Source organism: Mobula hypostoma, chromosome Y, assembly GCF_963921235.1.
Source record: "Mobula hypostoma chromosome Y, sMobHyp1.1, whole genome shotgun sequence".
NCBI classification, from domain to species: Eukaryota; Metazoa; Chordata; class Chondrichthyes; order Myliobatiformes; family Myliobatidae; genus Mobula; species Mobula hypostoma.
Genome location: NC_086130.1, coordinates 4,594,965 through 4,617,632, shown reverse-complemented (window position 1 = coordinate 4,617,632; position 22,668 = coordinate 4,594,965). Strand labels below are relative to the sequence as shown.

At 41.8% G+C, this 22,668-nt stretch overlaps 1 protein-coding gene across 1 annotated transcript in view; it reads right to left on the bottom strand.

The window, feature by feature from the left end:
* Positions 1–22,668, bottom strand: part of LOC134341076 (cell division cycle protein 27 homolog) — a 272,971-nt gene that overhangs the window by 210,229 nt on the left and 40,074 nt on the right. Inside the window, exons 5-6 of the mRNA XM_063038824.1 lie at positions 5,059–5,156; positions 4,812–4,972 (exon numbers count right to left, since the gene is read on the bottom strand). Of these exons, the coding sequence (XP_062894894.1) occupies positions 4,812–4,972; positions 5,059–5,156 (259 nt within the window). The remainder of the gene's footprint in view (positions 1–4,811; positions 4,973–5,058; positions 5,157–22,668) is intronic.

Genomic DNA, 22,668 nt, shown 5'->3' with positions numbered 1-22,668 from the left:
AATTCTTGGACTGTGTTGATCGTTATCACAAGTACACATTTCACTGTATGTTTTGACGTTTCACTGTACATGTGACAAATAAAGCTAATCGTTAAAATCCTTATCTTTAAACTTTTATAAGTAACCATTCACTGTTCTCCTCTACCCCAAATAAACAGTAATAAATGCACTGAAGGGGGAAACAAAATGGGCATAATTTCATGCAAAGAAGGCAGTATTGTTATATTTTGGGAGGATGAATTAAAAATACAATCCTTATAATGCAAGCAGATTAAAAAACTACCATTATAATGTGCAATTTCTGCAGAAAAGATCAAGAAAGCAATTTAAAACCATATAGTGTGAACAGTATTTAGTTTACTAGAATCAGAATAAAGTGCAAAAGCAAAAAACTATGTTGTATTGAAACAATGAGCAAATTTGAACATACAAATTTGAAAATTCAAATAGAAGCAGGTTTTAGCTATTCAGCCCTTACACCACCATTTATTAGGATTAAGTGACACCTTAGAACCACTTTTCTGTACTGGTTTTCCATCATTGTCCAACATTTAAGAATTTCACTTAGCAAATGCAATTACTAATGCAATTTAAACCTGCATTTGTAAACTGCTACAAATGCCAATGTGATAATGTTTGTTCAGGAAGCCTGGCTTAACTGTGTTCTTCAAAATGTTCCACAAAATTCTAAATTTCTTTCAAAAAGACATTTAAACATCTTATTGCAAGCAAAATCAGCATCCTTACAGAACCAAGATGAAGTACTAATCTAGGATATGTGCCAGAGTCTCTGGACATGAAACCATAATGCTCTAACTTAAATTTGGGACTATTACTATAAGATGGCACAACTTCTGTCAGGGATCTATAATGTTTCTGGCAAAAGAATATCAAGTACATAATACATGGGAACAGTCAATGAAATTCATTAATTGTTCTTGCAAGTAATATCATTGACATCTGGAAAGTCTTGATATTTCCTGATGACACAGGAAATGGTATTTTTAGTCCATCAAATCTATGTTGGTTCATAGACCAATTCCACCTACTCCACTTTTTTCTTATATTCCAATCAATTCTATCACCCACTGATACTGGAAACAATTTTATATTAGCTAATTAACCTACCATACAGGTGTAGAACACTACAGCCCAAAAACAGGCTCTTTGGCCAGTCCAGTCTCAACGGAACTGTTAATCTGTCTAGTCTCATCAACCTGCACCCAGTCAACTTCAACCACACATTCCCTGATATACAAAGTGGAACTGGAATATCTGGGAGAAACATATGCAGTCACAGGAAGTTTTGGAACTTGTCTGTTTACTCATCCTTTACTGTGCCTATGATGGAGTTGCCAGAGTTTGCAACATTCTGTAGGTTTTCTGATCCCGTGTAGTGGCTCATTCATACTAGAAGATAATGCAACCAAATAGTTTGCTCTCTGCAGTACAGCTGCAGAAATCTGTCAAAGTCTTTGGTGATGTACCAAGTCTCCTCAAACCCCTAACAAAATACAACTGCTATCATGCCTTCCTTGCAATTGCATCAATATGTTGGGTCCAAGATAGATTTTGAGAGATGCTGACACCCAGGAACTTGAAACTGTTCTCCTTTTCCACTGCTGGTCCCTCGATGAGGACTGATGTGTGTTAACTTACTTTTTCTGAAGTCCACAATCAATTCCTTGGTTTTACTGATGTTAAGTGCAAGGCTGTTGTTGTGACACCAATCAACTAGCTGATCTACCTCACTTCTGTACACTGCCTTGTCACCACCTGAAAATTTTGCCAAAATTCATGGACAAATTTTGAGCTGTAACTTGCCACCTTGTCTTTGGTTAAGACAGAGCAGAGAGTGCAGTGGCCTAAGCAAGCAACGTTGAGGTACAACAGTATTGACTGTCAGAGAGAAGATGTTATTTTCAATCCACACTATTATATCCCTATGAGGAAGTTAAGGATCAGGCGTTAAGGGCCCAGATTTTGGAGCTTGTTGATTAGAACTGAGTGATTGATTCTGTGGACTGTTGAGCCGTAGTAAATAAACAGCACCCTGACAGGTGTTGTTATCGTCTAGGTGATCCGAGGCCAAGTGGACAGAGAGTGAAATTGCATCCACTGTAGACCACTGTGGCAATAGGCAAATTGGTGTGGGTCCAGGAATTTGCTAAGGTGGGAGTTGATTCTGACCATGACCAACCTCTCAAGACAGTTCATCACTGGGGATGTGTGTACCTAGGCAATAGTTGTTGCCTAGGTACACACATCCTACTCTATCTTTGTCGGCACATTGAAGCAGATGGGAACCTCCAACAGCAGTAGTGAGAGATTCAACACATTTCTGAACACTCCCTCTGACATAGATTTTTTTAATGCCCTACGAACTACACCATTGGGGCCTGATACCTTTTGAGGATTCGTCCTCTTGATTCTGCAGGATCGTGCTGATGATATATGTCTGCAGCATTTAATTTCCCTTTGGGACAGTGCTTTTGAACTGGTTGAATGTCCTGGTATTTTTGTGGTATCCTGAAAGATGCAGCGAATTAGACTTTTGAGAATGCAGGCATGGCTGTAGATATTGTTAGAGTGCACTTTGGACTGATGAAGCAGCAGGGATTGGGCCTAAGAGTGATTAACAAACCAATATTTAGCTAATTTATGCACTGAACCAAATTAAAAGATTATGACATCAAGGTCAAGTGTGGACAAACTGGTGTTTAGCTCATGTCTTACTCGTCTCATCACTAAACTGTCTTTGCACATGGTCTGCAGCCTTGAAGCGGCTACACTCATTTCAGTGCTGAATTGGTTTCACGGCTGTGGAATCACTTTTGCGGACTCAGTGGTTCATGTTCTATGTGTTATTTCTTTATGTTTTATTGTTGGCAGTTTGTTTTTTCTTTTTACAAATTAGGCGTTTCACGGACTTGGTTGTATGGGATTTTTCATGGATTATAATGTTTCTTTGTTTTACAGCGGCCTGCAAGAAAATGAATCTCAAGAGTTGTATATGGTATGCATATTTTTAAAATAAATTTAATTTGAACTTTGATCCTTGAAATATGTCAGTTCCCAAGATAGAGATTACAGGGTCACCAGATGTTGCAGAGGTTCATCCCCTTTTCAAAGTGTGCATAAAAGTTATTGATTTCATCTGGGAGTGAAATATCATAGCCACTTCATGCTGTTAAATTTTGCCTTGTAGGAAGTAAAGCCCTGCAGGAACTGATGTGCATCTTATCCCGTCAATAACTTTGCTTGGAATTGCCTTCTCCTCTTATAGCAGCCTTCTGTAAGTCAAAACTAGTCTTCCTGTCTTTATCGCCTGTCTTGGATACCACAGATCAGACTGTGAATCTCCTGGTTCATCCATGGCTTTTGGTTTGGATATATGTGGTATGTTTTTGAAGGCACACAGTCATCCACAGAAGCTCGATGAAGTCGGTGACAACTGTGGCATATTCAATCAGTTTCAAAAATGAAGCCCTCAGTACTGTCCAATACTGTCCAGTGTTGTAAGCACTCCTTTGTCTCCCTTGTCAATACCATAATGGTCCTCACCACTGATGCTATATTCACTGTCTGTACGCCAAGAGTAAAAGTATGGCATAAGATGGCATTGTAAGCACCCTTGATGATAGCAAAACAGCAGTTAAGTGTGTTTGCTTCTCTAGTTCCGCAGGTGACATGTTGGTCAGAGATTTCCTCAAGCTGGCCTGGTTGAAGTCTCTCTCAGTGATCGGGAAGGTATCAGCATTTGTGACTGCTGATCAAGGAGCTTAGCTCCCCAAATGCCTGCTTGATGTTATCCAGGGGTGGAATGTCTGCTGCTACCAAAACTCCTCCGCAGATAAAATGGACGATACCTCAGTGTTACATGTTCCAGGTTAGGTGAGCAGAATTGAGACAGAAATGTCATCTCTTAACACCATGATGAGTCAACCATGAAACACCGTCCTCTTCCTCTGCCTTTAAGAAACTCAGTGTCTTATTTTTGTGCTGGATGGAGAAGCCTTTAGGCTACACTGCTATGTCCAAAATAGTCGGGGAGGGGGGTGGTTTCTGTGAAGCAAAGTACACAATGGTCCCTTAAGTTCCTCTGGTACTCTGAGATCTTCAATTTTGTTTTCTAAAGACTGTATATTCACCACAGGATGATAGGGATTGGATATTCGAAGGCAGGGATTCCCAACATTTTTTATGCTTTGGAGCCTTACCATTAACTAAAGGATCTATAGATCCCAGGTTGGGAACCCCCTAATCTAAGGCCTCTGTGTTTCACTCTTACTTGAGCCCAGCATGCTATTTGCATTTCCCTTTTCTTAAATGGAAACTGCACTTATAACCTGGGTTTGCAGTCTGAGATTCACTGATTTTAAGGATCGATTGCCTTTTTAAACATCTTAAAACAATGTTGTTTACTGAAGTACTCATGACTGTAAATGTGGAATATCTGATGATACCATTTGGTGCTGCAAACAAACAGGCACTAGTTTCAGGTGACATCTTCTCTGGAGTATATTTATCAATTATATTTAATTTATATATATATATATATATATATATATATATATATACTTAATTATAGCTGTATAATTATGAAGTGTATGTGAAGCTCTCAAAGTTTGACTTTTGATTCAAATCATTCAGACTTTTACACCACAGGATTTACAGCCAGTCTATGATTAAACAGTGATAATTTACTTTCCTATCAACATAAACACAGAGGGACATCAAAGATTTGAAACAGGGAAGACTAGTATGATAAAGTTATAGCTGTTTGACAGAAAGAATTAAATCATACTCACAACAGTGTCTTCTGCCACCGTTTCCATCATCACAGTGTCAGTTTGCTTGTAGTGTTGCCCACCATGATTCAAAACCAATGGCATACATAAACATGGATGATAAGTATTAAAACTCTGGAGAGATATTGATTTAAATATCTTATCAGGATCTGGCTTTTCACCTAAAATGGGAGAAATGGAAAGAGTATTTTATTTTAACTTTACTTTTAAACTAAAATTTAAAAAGGACAATATGTTACCTGCTTACCTATTTCACATAAAGATTCGAAAGGGGTCCAGAGAAAAGGATTTAGACTAAGGCTCTTTTGATAACAGTCTGCTCCTTTGGCCATTCGATCTGTTTTACTGCAAGGAAACATATTTACAATTATGAGATCACAATAACTGATTATAAAATAGTCAAATTTACATGTTTCAAATAAATTTTCTTATTTCAGATTATCATAATTAAAGTAATCACTTACACAGTGTCAGTAGCAGCAATCCTGTCAGATGTTCCCAACTCTTAACACAATGGAATCAAGGTAAATTTTGCACACTAGACTTACAGCATTGATGCAGACAGTGAATACAAAAGCAGAGGTGAAAACAATCGAATGCACAAATATGGCAAGATGCTGCCAAGGTCCAAAGTGTCCATCAGCAATGTCCTACAGACAGTTCATGAAACTATCAGAATCAGATGTATTATCACTGACATGTCACACGAAATTTGTTAACTTAGCAGCAGCAGTTCAATGCAATACAGGTGTCCCCCGCTTTTCGAATGTTCGCTTTACGAAACCTCACTGTTATGAAAGACCTACATTAGTTACCTGTTTTCGCTAACACAAGGTGTTTTCACTGTCACGAAAAAAGGCAGCATGCGCCGAGCAGCCGCTCCTCCCCCGGACTCGGAATGGCATTCTAGCCAGCATGGCGGCCCAGATCAGAGGCGATTGCCGATTGCGTCCCGGCTTCGCGAATCAGTATCGGTCGGCAGCCTGGAGCATGGGGACCACTGCACCACCCCAACCTCCGATGACTCAGCTTAACACACCATCATCAGTGTGCTCAGCGCTGTCTTCTCAGTTCCGATACTACACTGTACATTCATTATTTCTACTTTATATAGGCTGTGTATTTTTAGGTGCTATTTGGTATGATTTGGCAGCTTCGTAGCTTAAAGGTTACTGGAGAGAGTGTTTCTGCCGAGAGCGCTTGCATGAGAACAGTGCGGCAATGACGGTAAAAAAGTATTTCTGCTTTATATAGGCTGTGTATTTATCATATCATTCCTGCTTTTACTATATGTTACTGTTAGTTTAGGTTTTATGTGTTATTTGGCATGATTTTGTAGGTTATTTTTTGGGTCTGGGAATGCTCACAAAATTTTCCCACAGAAATAAATGGTAATTGCTTCTTCACTTTATGACATTCCAACTTCCGAACCGTTTCATAGGAACGCTGTGCCTTCAGACAGTGGGGGAAACCTGTACATAATTTAGCAGAGAAAACAAAATAATAAATATAATAAAAATACTAATAAACAAGTAAATCAATTATGTATATGGAATAGATTTTTTTTTAAATGTGCAAAACAGAAATACTATACAGTTTTCCCCCACCATCCGAAAGTAGAGCGTTCCTATGAAACAGTTGGTAAGCTGGAGTGTTGTAAAGTGAATTAGCAATTACCATTTATTCATATGGGAAAATTTTTTGAGTGTTCCCAGACCCAAAAAAAACTACAAAATCATGCCAAGGGACACACAAAACCTAAAATAACAGTAACATATAGTAAAAGCAGGAATGATATGATGAATACACAGCCGATATAAAGTAGAAATACTTTTCTGCAGCACTGTCTAGCGCAGCAAAAAACACGCGCAAGCGCTCTTGGCAGAAACACTCTTCATTTAAGCTATGAAGCTGCCATATCATACCAAATAACACATAAAAATACACAGCCTATACAAAGTAGAAATAATTTATGTACGGTGTAGTTTCACTTACTGGAATTGGGAAGACTCCAATAAATTGCTGTTTCATCACAGTTAAACACTTGCTTATACGAGTAACCAGCTGACGCAATCAGCAATCGCCTCTGATCTGGGCCGACATTTATGTGCCAGGCGGCACCTAATTAATTAGCTTGTTTATTTAGGTTTTTTCTTAAAGATGTGCTGGGTGTGTTCCAACTACCACTGCACCACTGCATTCTTCGCGGCAATTTATCGGTCTGTGGCCCGGAGGCTGGGGACCACTGCTTAAACTATGAAGCTGCCCTCACCTCAGAAACCAATCAAACCATGCATGACTACCTTTTAATTCCACTTTTGCAACACTTTCATCACCATCGTCTAGTGCTTTCTGTTTTAGATTACAAAAACTGACTGGTTTCTGCTTAAGTATAAGAAAACTTAACGTAACACCACGCTTTGTACACCCATCAATCCACTCAAGTAACAGACTTTCCATTTTATCCATTATTGGATGCCGACTAAGAGAGACCACTTTGCTACAAGCAGAACCAACAGTAACATCGGCAGCTTTCCTGAAGGCTTTGTGTGTCAATGCAAGGAACATTCGTAACAAGGTGGATGAATAGAATGTGCAGATAGTTAATAATGAATATGATATAGTTGGGATCACAGAGACATGGCTGGAGGGTGACCAAAGATGGGAGCTCAACATTTAGGGATATTCAATACTCAGGAGGGATAGACATGAAAGAAAAGGAGGTGGGGTAGCATTGCTGGTTAGAGAGATTAACACAATAGAAAGGAAGGACATTAGCCAGGAGGATGTGGAATCGATATGGGTAGAGCTGCATAACACTAAGGGGCAGAAAACGCTGATGGGAATTATGTACAGGCCACCTAACAATAGTAGTGAGCTTGGGAATGGCATTAAACAGGAAATCAGAAATGTGTGCAATAAAGAAACAGCAGTTATAATGGGGGACTTCAATCTACATATAGATTGGGTGAACCAAATTGCTGAGGAAGAGGATTTCTTGGAATGTATGCGGGCTAGTTTTCTGAACCAACATGTCAAGGAACCAACTAGAGAGAAGGCCATTCTAGACTGGGTATTGAGCAATGAGGAAGGGTTGGTTAGCAATCTTGTCGTGCGAGGCCCCTTGAGTAAGAGTGACCATAATATGGCGGAATTCTTCATTAAGATGGAGGGTGACATAGTTAATTCAGAAACAAAGGTTCTGAACTTAAAGAAGGGTAACTTTGAAGGTATGAGACGTGAATTAGCTACGATAGACTGGCAAATGATACTTAAAGGGTTGACGGTGGATATGCAATGGCAAGCATTTAAAGGTCGCATGGATGAACTACAACAATTGTTTATCCCAATTTGGCAAAAGAATAAACCAGGGAAGGTAGTTACAACTTCCAAACTTTAAAAATTACTATAAAGCAAATCAACTTAGATTTATTGCATCTTTTTTCGATGATCAAAAACCAGCATGGATTAAAATAGAACTAGACAAGATAGTTGAAAATAAACCTGAAGATTTTATATATAAATGGGAATCTAAATGGATACGGGAGAAGAAAGAATCTCCTATATTAACACACTTGATTGATCTATGGAATAAGATAAATGTTGATAAGGAAACACAGAAATCTCTATTAGCAAGGAGACCTTTGTTTCAAAACAGACTTATTCCTTTTACAATGGACAATCAGCTTTTATATAATTGGTACCAAAAAGGGATTAAATTTATAGGAGATTGTTTTAAGCGAGGTATAATGATGTCATTTGAACAATTAAAGGATAACTATAAAACATCTAATAATACTTTCTTTTGCTACTTTCAGTTAAGGGCTTACTTAATAGGTAAGCTGGGTCAAACAATGTTTTTGCCAAAAGCTAATGAAATTGAAATTTTAATTCAAAAAGGGAAAATTTAAAAATTTATTTCTTGTATGTATAATTTGATTCAAGAACAGACAATTAAACAAGGAACCCATAAGTCAAAGCAAAAATGGGAAACAGATCTGAATATTAATATTGATAAAATAAATTGGTCAAGATTTTGTCTGGACAGTATGACAAATACAATAAATGTTCGACTTAGGTTAGTACAATATAATTTTTTACACCAATTATATATTACACCACAAAAAAAAAGATTAAATTCAAATCTATCTGATAAATGTTTTTGGTGTAATCAAGAAATTGGTACTTTTTTACATTCTACTTGGTCTTGTTTTAAAATTCAACCCTTTTGGATAAATTTAAGAGTCTTATTGGAACAAATTACTGGAATTCAACTTCCACATAACCCTGTATTATTTCTATTAGGTGATATTGAAGGGATAAAACTGAAACTTAAATTGAATAAATATCAGAAAGAATTTATAAAAATTGCATTGGCAGTAGCTAAGAAGACTATAGCAGTTACTTGGAAATCTGATTCGTATTTAAGTATGGATCGTTGGAATAATGAAATGGCTAGTTCTATTCCACTCGAAAAAATTACTTATAATTTAAGAGATAATTATCTAACATTCTTGAATATTTGGCGCCCTTATTTACAAAAGATAGGATGTCATATTTAAGTGCTCCGACAAAGAATTTGGTTACTTGGGGAAAATAACGAATAATTATACCAAATTTATTTTGAATCCCATGGAGCATGTGGAAACCTTCCAATACCCAGGCGGCTCTTCTTTTTTTTTTCTCTTTCTTTCTTTTAGGTAGACTACATATATGGGGGGGAGGGTTAAGGGGAGGGGGGGGTGGGTAGATTTTATCTTTTCATGTATTCTTTTTGAAAATTCAATAAAAATTATATATAAAAAAAGAGAATGTAAATAGTAGAGTAGATAGGGGAGAACCAGTAGATGTGGTATATTTAGATTTTCAAAAGGCTTTTGACAAGGTCCCACACAGGAGATTAGTGCGCAAACTTAAAGTGCACGGTATTGGGGGTATGGTATTGATGTGGATAGAGAATTGGTTGGCAGACAGGAAGCAAAGAGTGGAAATGAACGGGACCTTTTCAGGATGGCAGGCAGTGACTAGTCGGGTACCGCAAGGCTCAGTGCTGGGACCCCAGTTGTTTACAATATATATTAATGACTTAGACGAGGGAATTAAATGCAGCATCTCCAAGTCTGTGGATGACACGAAGCTGGGCGGCAGTGTTAGCTGTGAGGAGGATGCTAAGAGGAGGTGACTTGGATAGGTTAGGTGAGTGGGCAAATTCATGGCAGATGCAGTTTAATGTGGATAAATGTGAGGTTATCCACTTTGGTGGCAAGAACAGGAAATCAGATCATTATTTGAATGGTGGCCGATTAGGAAAAGGGGAGGTGCAGCGACACCTGGGTGTCATCGTACACCAGTCATTGAAAGTGGGCATGCAGGCACAGCAGGCAGTGAAAAAGGTGAATGGTATGCTGGCATTCATAGCAAGAGGATTTGAGTACAGGAGCAGAGAGGTTCTATTGCAGATGTACAAGGCCTTGGTGAGACCACACCTGGAATATTGTGTTCAGTTTTGGTCCCGTAATCTGAGGAAAGACATTCTTGCCATAGTGGGAGTACAAAGAAGGTTCACCAGATTGATTACTGGAATGGCAGGACTTTCATATGATGAAAGACTGGATCGACTAGGCTTATACTCTCTGGAATTTAGAAGATTGAGGGGGTATCTTATAGAAACGTATGAAATTCTAAAGGGATTACAAGGGCTAGATGCAGGAAAATCGTTCTCGATGTTGGGGAAGTCCAGAATGAGGGGTCACAGTTTAAGGATAAAGGGGAAGCCTTTCAGGACCGAGAGGAGGAAAAATTTCTTCACACAGAGAACGGTGAATCTGTGGAATTCTCTGCCACAGGAAACAGTTCAGGCAGTTCAGTGGCCATATTTAAAAAGGAGTTAGATATGGCCCTTGTGGCTAAAGGGATCAGGGGGTATGGAGAGAAGGCAGGTACAGGGTTCTGAGTTGGATGATCAGCCATGATCATACTGAATGGTGGTGCAGGCTCGAAGGGCCAAATGGCCTACTCCTGCACCTATGTGCTGAAGGCACCACTCCACTAGTTTCTACGTTTCTTTCAAAATTCTTTCTCTCTGCGTATAAATAGCGCGAATAGTGGAGGCAGGCAAGTTCAACGTGCGGATAATGTTCTTACTTCATTCAAGATCGAAATGCTTAATTATGTCTAGTTTTACACTGTGTAACACCCTTACGAGCTCTTTTAGGCTTTTCCAATACTTTAGAACTCAGCTTGCTAACGGATGCACAAAATAAATCGAGATAAAGCACGTGTTTAGGCAATGCCAGCTAGAATGCAGTTCCAGGGGAGGAGCTTGGCTGTTCAGGCGTGCACGACCTTTTTTCGTAACAGTGAAAACACTTTCTGTTAGCGAAAACAGGTAACTAATGTAGGTCTTTCATAACAGCGAGGTGTTGTAAAGCGAACGATTGGAAAACGGGGGCTACCTGTATATTAAAAAAAAGTGAGTTAGAGTCCAAAGCTTCAATGTCCATTTGGGAATCGGATGGCAGAGGGGAAGAAGCTGTTCTTGAATTGCTGAGTGTGTGCCTTCCGGCTTCTGTATCTCCTACCTGGTGGTAACAGAGAGAAAAGGGCATGCCCTGGGTGCTGGAGGGCATTAATAATGGACGCTGCCTTTCTGAGACACTGCTCCCCGAAGGTGTCCTGGGTGCTTTGTAGGCTAGTGCCCAGGATGGAGCTGACTAGATTTACAACCTTCTGAAGCTTCTTTTGGTCCTGTGCAGTAGCCCCTCCATACCAGAGATGCAGTCTGTCAGAATGCTCTCCACGGTGCAAATAGAAGTTTTTGAGTGTACTTGTTGACATGCCAAATCTCTTCAAACTCCTAATAAAGTATAGCTGCTGTCTTGCCTTCTTTATAACTACATTGATATGTTGGAACCAGGTTAGATCCTCAGAGATCTTGACACCAAGGAACTTGAAGCTGCACACTCTCCCCACTTCTGATCCCTCTATGAGAATTGGTACGTGTTCTTTCGCCTTACCCTTACTGAAGTCCACAATGAGCTCTTTTGTCTTACTGACACTGAGTGCCAGGTTGTTGCTGCGGCACCACTCTACTAGTTGGCGTACCTTAGTCCTGTACGCCCTCTTGTCACCACCTGAGATTCCACCAACAATGATTGTATAATCAGCAAATTTATACACGATATTAGAGCTATGCCAAGCCACACAGTCATGTGTATATAGAGAGTACAGCAGTGGGCTAAGCACACACCCCTGAGAAGCCCCAGTGTTGATTGTCAGTGAGGAGGATATGCTATCACCAATCCATACCAACTGAGATCTTCTGGTTAGGAAGTCAAGGATCCAATTGCAGAGGGAAGTACAGAGACCCAGTATTCCATATTGTGGGAATGATGGTATTAAATGCTGAGCTACAGTTGATGAACAGCATCCTGATGTGGTCATTTGTGTTGTCCAGGTTGTCTAAAGCGCTCTGGAGAGCCAGTGAGATTCCACCTGCCATTGACCTATTGTGGCGATAGGCAAAATGTAATGGGTCCAGGTCCTTGATAAGGCAGGAGATCAGTCTGGTCATGACCAGCCTCTCAAAGCATTTCATAACTGATGATGTGAGTGCTACTGAGCGATAGTCAGTAAGGCAGCCCACATTATTCTCTTAGGCACTGAGATAATTGTTACCCTTTTGAAGAAAGTGGAAACTTCCGCCTGTAGCAGTGAGTGGTTGAAAATGTCCATGAATACTCCCGCTATTTGGTTGGCAAAGGTTTTCAGAGCCTTACCTGGTACTCCATCTCTTTAAAGACAGCCTAACATTGGCTTCTGAGACAAAGATCACAGGGTCATCAGGTGCAGCAGGAATCTTTACAGCTGTAGTTGGCTTCTCCCTTTCAAAGCGGGCATAGAAGGCATTGAGTTCTTCTGGTAGTGAAACACTGATGCCATTCATGCTATTGGGTTTCACTCTGTAGGAAGTAATGTCTTGCAAACCTTGCCAGAGTGGCCGTGCATTTGATGTCACCTCCAACCTCATTTGAAATTGTCTCTTCGTTCTTGAAGTAGCCCTCCGCAAATCATACCTGATTTTTTTGGTGTAGGCCTGGGTCACTAGACTTGAATGCCACAGATCAAGCCTTCAGTATATGACGGGTGTGCTGGGGCAGCAGGCTAAGGGTAGCAGACACCAACAGAATCAACAAACTCATTCATAAGGCCAGTGATGTTGTGGGGATGGAACTGGACTCTCTGACGGTGGTGTCTGAAAAGAGGATGCTGTCTAAGTTGCATGCCATCTTGGTCAATATCTCCCATCCACTACATAATGTACTGGGTGGGCACAGGAGTACATTCAGCCAGAGACTCATTCCACCGAGACGCAGCACAGAACATCATAGGAAGTCATTCTTGCCTGTGGCCATCAAACTTTACAACTCCTCCCTTGGAGGGTCAGACAATCTGTGCCGATAGGCTGATCCTGGACTTATTTCATAATTTACTGGCATATTTTACATATTACTATTTAACTATTTATGGTTCTATTACTATTTATTATTTATGGTGCAACTGTAATGAAAACCAATTTCCCCCGGGATCAATAAAGTACGACTACCACTATTACTACTACTACCTCCTGGTTCACCATGGCTTTTGGTTTGGGAATGTACAATAAGTCTTTGTAGGCACACACTCATCCACACAGGTTTTAACGAAGTCTGTAACAACTGCAGTATATTCATCCAGGTTCAAATATGAATCCCCATATGATGGTGGTGAAGCAATGGTGCAATGTGTTGGATCCTCTAGTATTGTAAGTGATCTGTTGATGCTAATTGCTTAGTGATTTTTTTTCAGACTGGCTTGGTTAAAATCTCCCGAAACAATGCTGATGGGATTAGGGTGCACTGTTTCGTGCACATTGATTCTTTGCTTAGATCATCTAAAGCCGCATTGACATTGGCCTGAGGTGGCCGGTAACTGCTACCAAAATGACCCCAGATAACTCCTATGGTAAGTAAAAAAGATGACACTTAACTGTTAGATATTCCCGGTCTGGTGAGCAGAATTGGGACAACACTGATGTATTTGTGCACCAAGACAGGTTGATCATGAGGCATACTCCTCCACCTCTGCTTTTGAGAGACTCTATAGATATATCTTGACTGTGTATAGAAAACCCATTAATGTGGATCACTGCATCTGGTATGGTAGGGGTTAACCAGGATTCCATGAAACAAAGGACACACGTGGTCCTAATGTCCCTCTGATTCAGTAGCCTGACTCTGAAATCATAAATCTTATTCAACAGAGACTGCACGTTTGCCAGCAAAATAGTCGGTATAGGGAGTTCAAAACCCAGTTTCCTTAAACGCACGTAGTCCTGATATATGCCCGCATTTCCTCTGAGGTGTCCTACGTGGGCACTTGCGACCACAATCGGTGTTAAGCAGCAATAGTTTGTTTTAGCGCATTAAGACATCTTTGTTGACTGTACTGATCTTGGAAGCAGTTGTGCTTTTTAGCTGTATCAGACTGAAATGGGAATATTTACTCGTATCCATTGAGGCTATTGCTGCTACTCGAATTGCACCTGGGCATCCCGGAAGTTATTCTTTCTTCTCTTTCTTCTTTTAGATATACTTCTACTAATCTGTGTTCAATTTGGTAAGAACACATGAAAAATGCTGAAAGAACTCAGCAGCCCAAACAGAACTTATGGGAAAGAATGAACAGTTGATGTTTTGACTGATGCATTGATGAAGGGCAATGGCCTGAAATGTCATCAGTTTATTCTTTACCATAGATGATGCCTGGCCTGCTGAGTTCCTCCAGCACTTTGTAGGTGTTGTTTGGATTTCCAGCATCTGCAGACTTTCTCAAGTTTATAATATTACATTTTGATAACGTGTTTTTGGGTCAACTGAGTGATCTGGCACTTGTGTAGTCGGAGGGAATTTAGCAGAACAAGATTGTAAATGGAGTGTGTGGTTCAGATCATGAAACCATGCCCAACTCCAAATTGCCATTAATGCATTGAGCAAGATTGAAATCAATGAGGATTGGGAAGTTCCGGTGAAGTCATCGTTCAGAATGGCAGCTTAAATCAACAGTTCCTCTGTAAAAACACATATATTGCCCCGTTAATCCATCAAATATAAGATCTTTCGAAAATATCTGAATTGATAAGGGGGGCAAGAATGGGAAAAAGAAAGGAGATAAAAAAAGCATCGCTGCGGAGACTATGGAAGAGAGAGGTACCACGCGTGGCTCTCCTACACGTGCGCGTGGTGGTGAAGCTGATGCTAGGCCTCGTTCAGGTGAAGCGGCAAATATGATAAAGATTCTGGAAGAGATAAGGGAAGTTCAAAAAGATATAAAACAGCAATTCAGTGATATAAAGTCAGAGCTCACCAACATCAATCAGAAAATAGTGGTGGCAGAGACTCGAATTGAGAAGGTGGAAGATCACGTGCAAAATGTGGAACAGATACTACGTAAGACGATAAAAATAATAAATCAACGGGAAAATACATTGCTTAACCAGGAGGGAAGATTGCAACATAAAAATATCAGGATTTATAATGTTCCCAAAGGAGCGGAGGGATTGTCGATGACGCAGTTTGTAGAAAAGTTGCTGCGGGAAGCGCTGCAGATTCTCCCAACTATGGAAATGGAACAAGCATCGTGCGCTGGTCCTGAGGTCTTCCGGAGACAGAGAGTAAGCCGCGCTCAATAGTACTTAGATTCCTTCGATTTAACAGCAAGGCGGAGATTCTACGAAGGGCCCGGGGTAAGAAGAGGGTGTTTTGGAACGGGAGGTTGATATACTTCAATCATGATTACCCCCTGGTGGTCCTACAGAAATAGAAGGAATGTTCTGAAGCGAAACGAATATTAAAGCAAGAAAAGATTAAATTCTAAACCCCGTACCCTGCTAAACTGAGGGTATTTTATCAAGAAGGGAAACAACTGTATCAGATTGTGGAAGAAGCGACAACAGACATGAAGAACAGAGGGTTGCCTGTTAGTGTGGTCAAACCAAGGGAAGGTCTGGCTGAGCAGTTATCCCGATCTGCTTGGAAAATAGTAAGAGAATCGAGAAAGCAGGGGACATGAGGAAGATGAGAGAAGGATAATAGGAAGAGACTGTGAGTTCTCCGAGGACAGCCCTCACCTCCTCCAGAAGAGCCATAAGGTTTGGCTAACTTTAAAAGTGCTGATAAACTAAACGGAAGCAAAAATAGACAGTGATATACCTATCTTGAGAAATACGAATTATAATGTGAATTTTATATTATTCAATTTTTAAAAATTCATTCATTCACTCCTTTTCCCCCACCTAAATCAGAATATATACATGGGAGGAATACACAGGGAAATCATTTCTGTGTAATGGATATAGATTTTTTAACTTGCTTTTATAGGTACTGCAGTGGGGGCCCTCAAATAGGTAGGAGGGGTATCCCCCACAGCTAGACATTTCTTCTAGCCTAACCAGGGTCATCTAGAGACCCCAGCCTTGGAATCACACCTTCGTTATCTTCTTTTTTATTATTATTCGCGTTTCTTAGCTCTTATTTGTTCAGGGAGTAGATTGATTAAATTATATTCTGCAAATTTATTTTGTAATTTATTTTTTATTAAATTTCATATCAAACAAACATTTCCACAGATGTATTTCAGACACTGTACATATATATCATATAATTATATTTGTCACAAATCTCCACATAATATTTATCTGAGGTATACAATTTTAGAAAGGAGAGGAAAGAAAGAACAATTGAAAGAAGAAAACTATGTTCAGTGTAGGGAGTCGCAAACACGAGGAAATCTGCAGGTGCTGGAATTTCAAGCAACACACATAAAAGTTGCTGGTGAACTCAGCAGGCCAGGCAGCATCTCTAGGAAGAGGTTTCGGGCCAAGACCTTTCTTCAGGACTAACTGAAAGAAGAGCTAGTAAGAGATTTGAAAGTGGGAGGGGGATGGAGAGATCTGAAATGATAGGAGAAGACAGGAGGGGGAGGGATGGAGCCAAGAGCTGGACAGGTGATTGGCAAAGGGGATATGAGAGGATCATGGGACAGAAGGTCCGGGGAGAAAGACGAGGTGGGGGGGGGAACCAGAGGATGGGCAAGGGGTATTATTAAAAAAAGACATCTCCCTCGTCCTAGAATGAAAAGCCTCATCCTGAGAGCAGATGCGGCGGAGACGGAGGAATTGCGAGAAGGGGATGGCGTTTTTGCAAGAGACAGGGTGAGAAGAGGAATAGTCCAGATAGCTGTGAGAGTCAGTAGGCTTATAGTAGACATCAGAGGATAAGCTGTCTCCAGAGACAGAGACGGAAAGATCTAGAAAGGGGAGGGAGGACCAGGTAAACTTGAGGGCAGGGTGAAAGTTGGAGGCAAAGTTAATAAAGTCAACGACTGCATGCGTGCAGGTAGCAGCGCCAATGCAGTCGTCGATGTAGCGAAGGAAAAGTGGGGGACAGAGGCTTTTCATTCTAGGACGAAGGAGATGTCTTCTTTTTTTAAAGAAAAGGGCTTCCCTTCCTCCACTATCAACTCTGCTCTTAAACTTATCTCCCCCATTTCACGTACATCTGCTCTCACTCCATCCTCCTGCCACCCCACTAGGAATAGGGTTCCCCTGGTCCTCACCTACCACCCCACCAGCCTCCGGGTCCAACATATTATTCTCCGTAACTTCCACCACCTCCAACGGGATCCCACCACTAAGCACATCTTTCCCTCCCTCCCCCTGCATTCCGCAGGGATCGTTCCCTACGCGACTCCCTTGTCCATTCGTCCCCCCCATCCCTCCCCACTGATCTCCCTCCTGGCACTTATCCGTGTAAGCGGAACAAGTGCTACACATGCCCTTACACTTCCTCCCTTACCACCATTCAGGGCCCCAAACAGTCCTTCCAGGTGAGGCAACACTTCACCTGTGAGTCGGCTGGGGTGATATACTGCGTCCGGTGCTCCCGATGTGGCCTTTTATATATTGGTGAGACCCGACGCAGACTGGGAGACCGCTTTGCTGAACACCTATGCTCTGTCCGCCAGAGAAAGCAGGATCTCCCAGTGGCCACACATTTTAGTTCCACATCCCATTCCCATTCTGACATTTCTATCCATGGCCTCCTCTACTGTAAAGATGAAGCCACACTCAGGTTGGAGGAACAACATCTTATATTCCGTCTGGGTAGCCTCCAACCTGATGGCATAAACATCGACTTCTCTAACTTCTGCTAATGCCCCACCTCTCCCCTCATACCCCATCTGTTACTTATTTTTATACACACATTCTTTCTCTCACTCTCCTTTTTCTCCCTCTGTCCCTCTGAATATACCCCTTGCCCATACTCTGGGTCCCCCCCACCTTGTCTTTCTTCCCAGACCTCCTGTCCCATGATCCTCTCGTATCCCTTTTGCCTATCACCTGTCCAGCTCTTGGCTCCATCCCTCCCCCTCCTGTCTTCTATCATTTTGGATCTTCCCTCCCCCTCCAACTTTCAAATCCCTTACTCACTCTTCCTTCGGTTAGTCCTGACGAAGGGTCTTGGCCTGAAACGTCGACTGCACCTCTTTCTAGAGATGCTGCCTGGCCTGCTGCGTTCACCAGCAACTTTGATGTGTGTTGCTTGAATTTCCAGCATCTGCAGAATTCCTGTTGTTTGCGTTTTGAAATCTGCAGATGCTGGAATTTCAAGCAACACACATAAAAGTTGCTGGTGAACGCAGCAGGCCAGGCAACATCTCTAGGAAGAGGTACAACCATATAATTATAGACCTGACAAAGGGTCTCGGCCTGAAACGTCGACTACCTCTATTCCTAGAGAGGCTGCCTGGCCTGCTGCGTTCACCAGCAACTTTTATGTGTGTTGCATGATAGTAACCCCCACTGTTTGCTGGAGAAATTGTGGAAATCAAAATGCAAACCATCATCATATTTTCTGGGCATACTCCGTTATCAAAGACTATTGGAGTGGGATACATCTTTAAATATGAAATGCCTTAGAAAGTAAGACCAAATATTTTGGGTATATACCTCAAAAATGGTTGAAAAGAGATAACTATTTAATGAATGTACATACTGCTGGTTGCTGGTAAAAAGACCCTTACCAGGAAATGGTTATCACACGAGAGCCCAGCTTTAAATGTATAGATAGAAATTACAATGGACATTTACAAAATGGAGAAGATAACAGCATCTGTTAATTGTAAGTTGGAACAATTTTATTCATACTGGGAATAATGGTTTAACTACCTAACACCTCATAGGCCTGATTTTATTCTCACAAGTAAATGAATATGTTGTAAAATAAAGATCAGACCCTACTCTGTACATAGTTTTCTTCTTTCGACTGTTCCTTCTTTCCTCTCGTTTCTATAAGTGTATACCCAGATAAATATTATGTGGAGATTTGTGACAAATATGATCATATGATATACATGTACAGTATCTGAAATACATCTTATGGAAATGTTTGTTTGATGATGAAATTCAATAAAAAATAAATTACAAAAAAAAATTCAATGAGGATTAGAGCGGGTGTTCGGTGTCGTCTACCCATGTTTGACTGGCTCCCTCTCCCTTTTGTTCATGGAAACTGCAGGAGTCTTGAGTCTTTGGCACTGTTTGACCATGTGGTATCTGGATTGGATTCAATTTTAAAGGACTCCGCAGTTAATATTATACGTGTTTCTGGGTTCTGTTTTACTGCTCCTTTTCTTTATAGCTATTTTGCACAATTTTGGTTGGGGTGGACTGACTGTGGCTTGCATACAATGAATGACAAAAATGCTAAACTGAAGTGAACTGAACTAAACTGAATATACTTAGACTGTTTCAAGACTCTGCTTTGATGTTTAATATTCTGTGTGCTGTTCATTCGTTTTTTTTTGCTGTCGGTGCAATTTGTTTTGATATTGTTGTTGTTTTGGGAGTTCAATGTTTTCTTTGAATAGGTTCCAGGGTGCTTCTTTGTTTCATGGCTGTTTACAGAAAGATAAATCTCAGGGTTGTATACTGCAAAAAGGTTTAGTCATAGTCATAGTCATACTTTACTGATCCCGGGGGAAATTGGTTTTCGTTACAGTTGCACCATAAATAGTTAAATAGTAATATGTAAATTATGCCAGGAAATAAGTCCAGGACCAGCCTATTGGTTCAGAGTGTCTGACCCTCCAAGGCAGAACTTGTAAAGTTTGGTGGCCACAGGCAGGAATGACTTCCTATGACGCTCTGTGTTGCATCTCGGTGGAATGAGTCTCTGGCTGAATGTACTCCTGTGCCCACCCAGTACATTATGTAGTGGATGGGAGATATTGACCAAGATGGCATGCAACTTGGACAGCATCCTCTTTCCAGACACCACCGTCAGAGAGACCAGTTCCATCCCCACATCATCACTGGCCTTACGAATGAGTATGTTGATTCTGTTGGTGTCTGCTACCCTCAGCCTGCTGTCCCAGCACACAACAGCAAACATGATAGCACTGGCCACCACAGACTCGTAGAACATCCTCAGCATCGTCCGGCAGATGTTAAAGGACCTCAGTCTCCTCAGGAAATAGAGACGGCTCTGACCCTTCTTGTAGACAGCCTCAGTGTTCTTTGACCAGTCCAGTTTATTGTCAATTCGTATCCCAGGTATTTGTAATCCTCCACCATGTCCACACTGACTCCCTGGATAGAAACAGCGGTCACTGGTACCTTAGCTCTCCTCAGGTCTACCACAGCTCCTTAGCCTTTTTCACATTAAGCTGCAGATAATTCTGCTCACACCACGTGACAAAGTTTCCTACCGTAGCCCTGTACTCAGCCTCATCTCCCTTGCTGATGCATCCAACTATGGCAGAGTCATCAGAAAACTTCTGAAGATGACAAGACTCTGTGCAGTAGTTGAAGTCTGAGGTGTAAAAGGTGAAGAGAAAGGGAGACAAGACAGTCCCCTGTGGAGCCCCAGTGCTGCTGATCACTCTGTTGGATGCACAGTGTTTCAAGCTCATGTACTGTGGTCTGCCAGTCAGGTAATCAAGAATCCATGACACCAGGAAAGCATCCACCTACATCGCTGTCAGCTTCTCCCCCAGCAGAGCAGAGCGGCTGGTGTTGAACGCACTGAAGAAGTCAAAAAACATGACCCGCACAGTGCTCGCTGGCTTGTCCAGGAGGGCGTAGACACGGTTCAGCAGGTAGACGATGACATCCTCAACTCCTAGTCGGGGCTGGTAGGCGAACTGGAGGGGATCTAGGTGTGGCCTGACCATAGGCCGGAGCAGCTCCAGAACAAATCTCTCCAGAGTCTTCATGATGTGAGAGGTCAATGCCACTGGTCTGTAGTCATTGAGGCCACTGGGGCACGGCGTCTTCGGTACAGGGCCGAGGCAGGCACGGTACAGGAACCCTCCGGAGCCTCAGGCTCAGGTTGAAGACATGGCGAAGTACTCCACATCGCTGAGGGGCACAGGCTTTGAGCACCCTGGTACTGACATCATCCGGTCCTGCAGCCTTGCTTGGGTTGAGACGTTTCAGCTGTCTTCTCACCTATTCAGCTGTGAAGCCCACCGTGGTGGTTTCGTGTGGGGAAGGGATATAGTCATGACAGCAGGGTGGGGGACTGTGGAGGGGTAGGAGGGGAGAGTGGAATATGCGTTGGTTGGGGGCCGACAACAGATGACTCATGTGGGGGACGGGCAGGGGCCACAATGTCAAATCTCCACACTGCCTTCAGCTCCTTTGTTGCTAGTTTGCCGGAACCCAGTGATGGTCCTCATCCCCCTCCAGACCTCTCTCATGTTGTTCTGCTGGAGTTTCCAGTCAAGCTTCCTCCTGTAACTGTCTTTAGCCTCCCTGATCCTGGCTTTCAGGTCCCTCTGTATTGCCCTCAGCTCCCCCCTATTTCCATCTCTAAACGCCCTCTTTTTAGCGTTCAGGATGTCCTTAATGTCCTTTGTCACCCATGGCTTGTTATTTGAATAACAAAGGACAGTTCTTGTCGGACCATTGCAGTCCACACAGAAGTTGATGTAATCAGTGATGTGCTCTGTGAGCCCATCAATATCCTCTCCATGTGGCTCACAGAGTGCCTGCCAGTCTGTCACCTCAAAACAACCCTGGAGCACCTCGTTAAGCCTCCTCCGACCATTTTCTCACTGTCCTCGAGGTTGCAGGAGGGGAGAGGAGCTATATGCATCCTTAACGTTAGTGTACATCAAATCCATAGTCCTTTCCCCTCTGGTTGTACAGCTCACATACTGCGTGAAGTTGGACAGTGTTCTAGCCATGGTAACCTGGTTGAAGTCACCCGAGATGGTAATGAGGACACTCGGGTGCTGGGTTTGTAATCTGGCTATGACGGTGTAAATGATGTTACACGCTGATGTCGGGTTGGCAGAGGGAGGGATGTACATAACAACCACAATTGCATGCGAGATTTCCCTTGGCAAATAATATGGCCAGAGTCTAACAGCAAAAAGTTCAATATCCGGGCTACAGACCCGTTCCTTGATCGTAATATGCCCAGGATTGCACCATCTGTTGTTTACCAGAACCGCAAGCTCCCCTCCTTTACGCTTACCGCTCTCTGCAATTCCGGTCAGCTCAAACAGTCTGGAAGCCCTCTATGGAAACGCTCTGATTGGGCATGTCCTCGGGCAGCCATGTTTCAGTAAAACACATGACTCTTGATAATGTGTGGACTTTGAATCTCTGAATCTAACTTTATTTGGTGGCAGTAAGTGCTACATTGACAGCCAAATCAAAAGTCATTTGTAATTACTCATTTCAATTATTCTTGTTCGTAACATACATATAAAATTTCACTATTGAAAGGTGTGCATATCCTGGCTCACG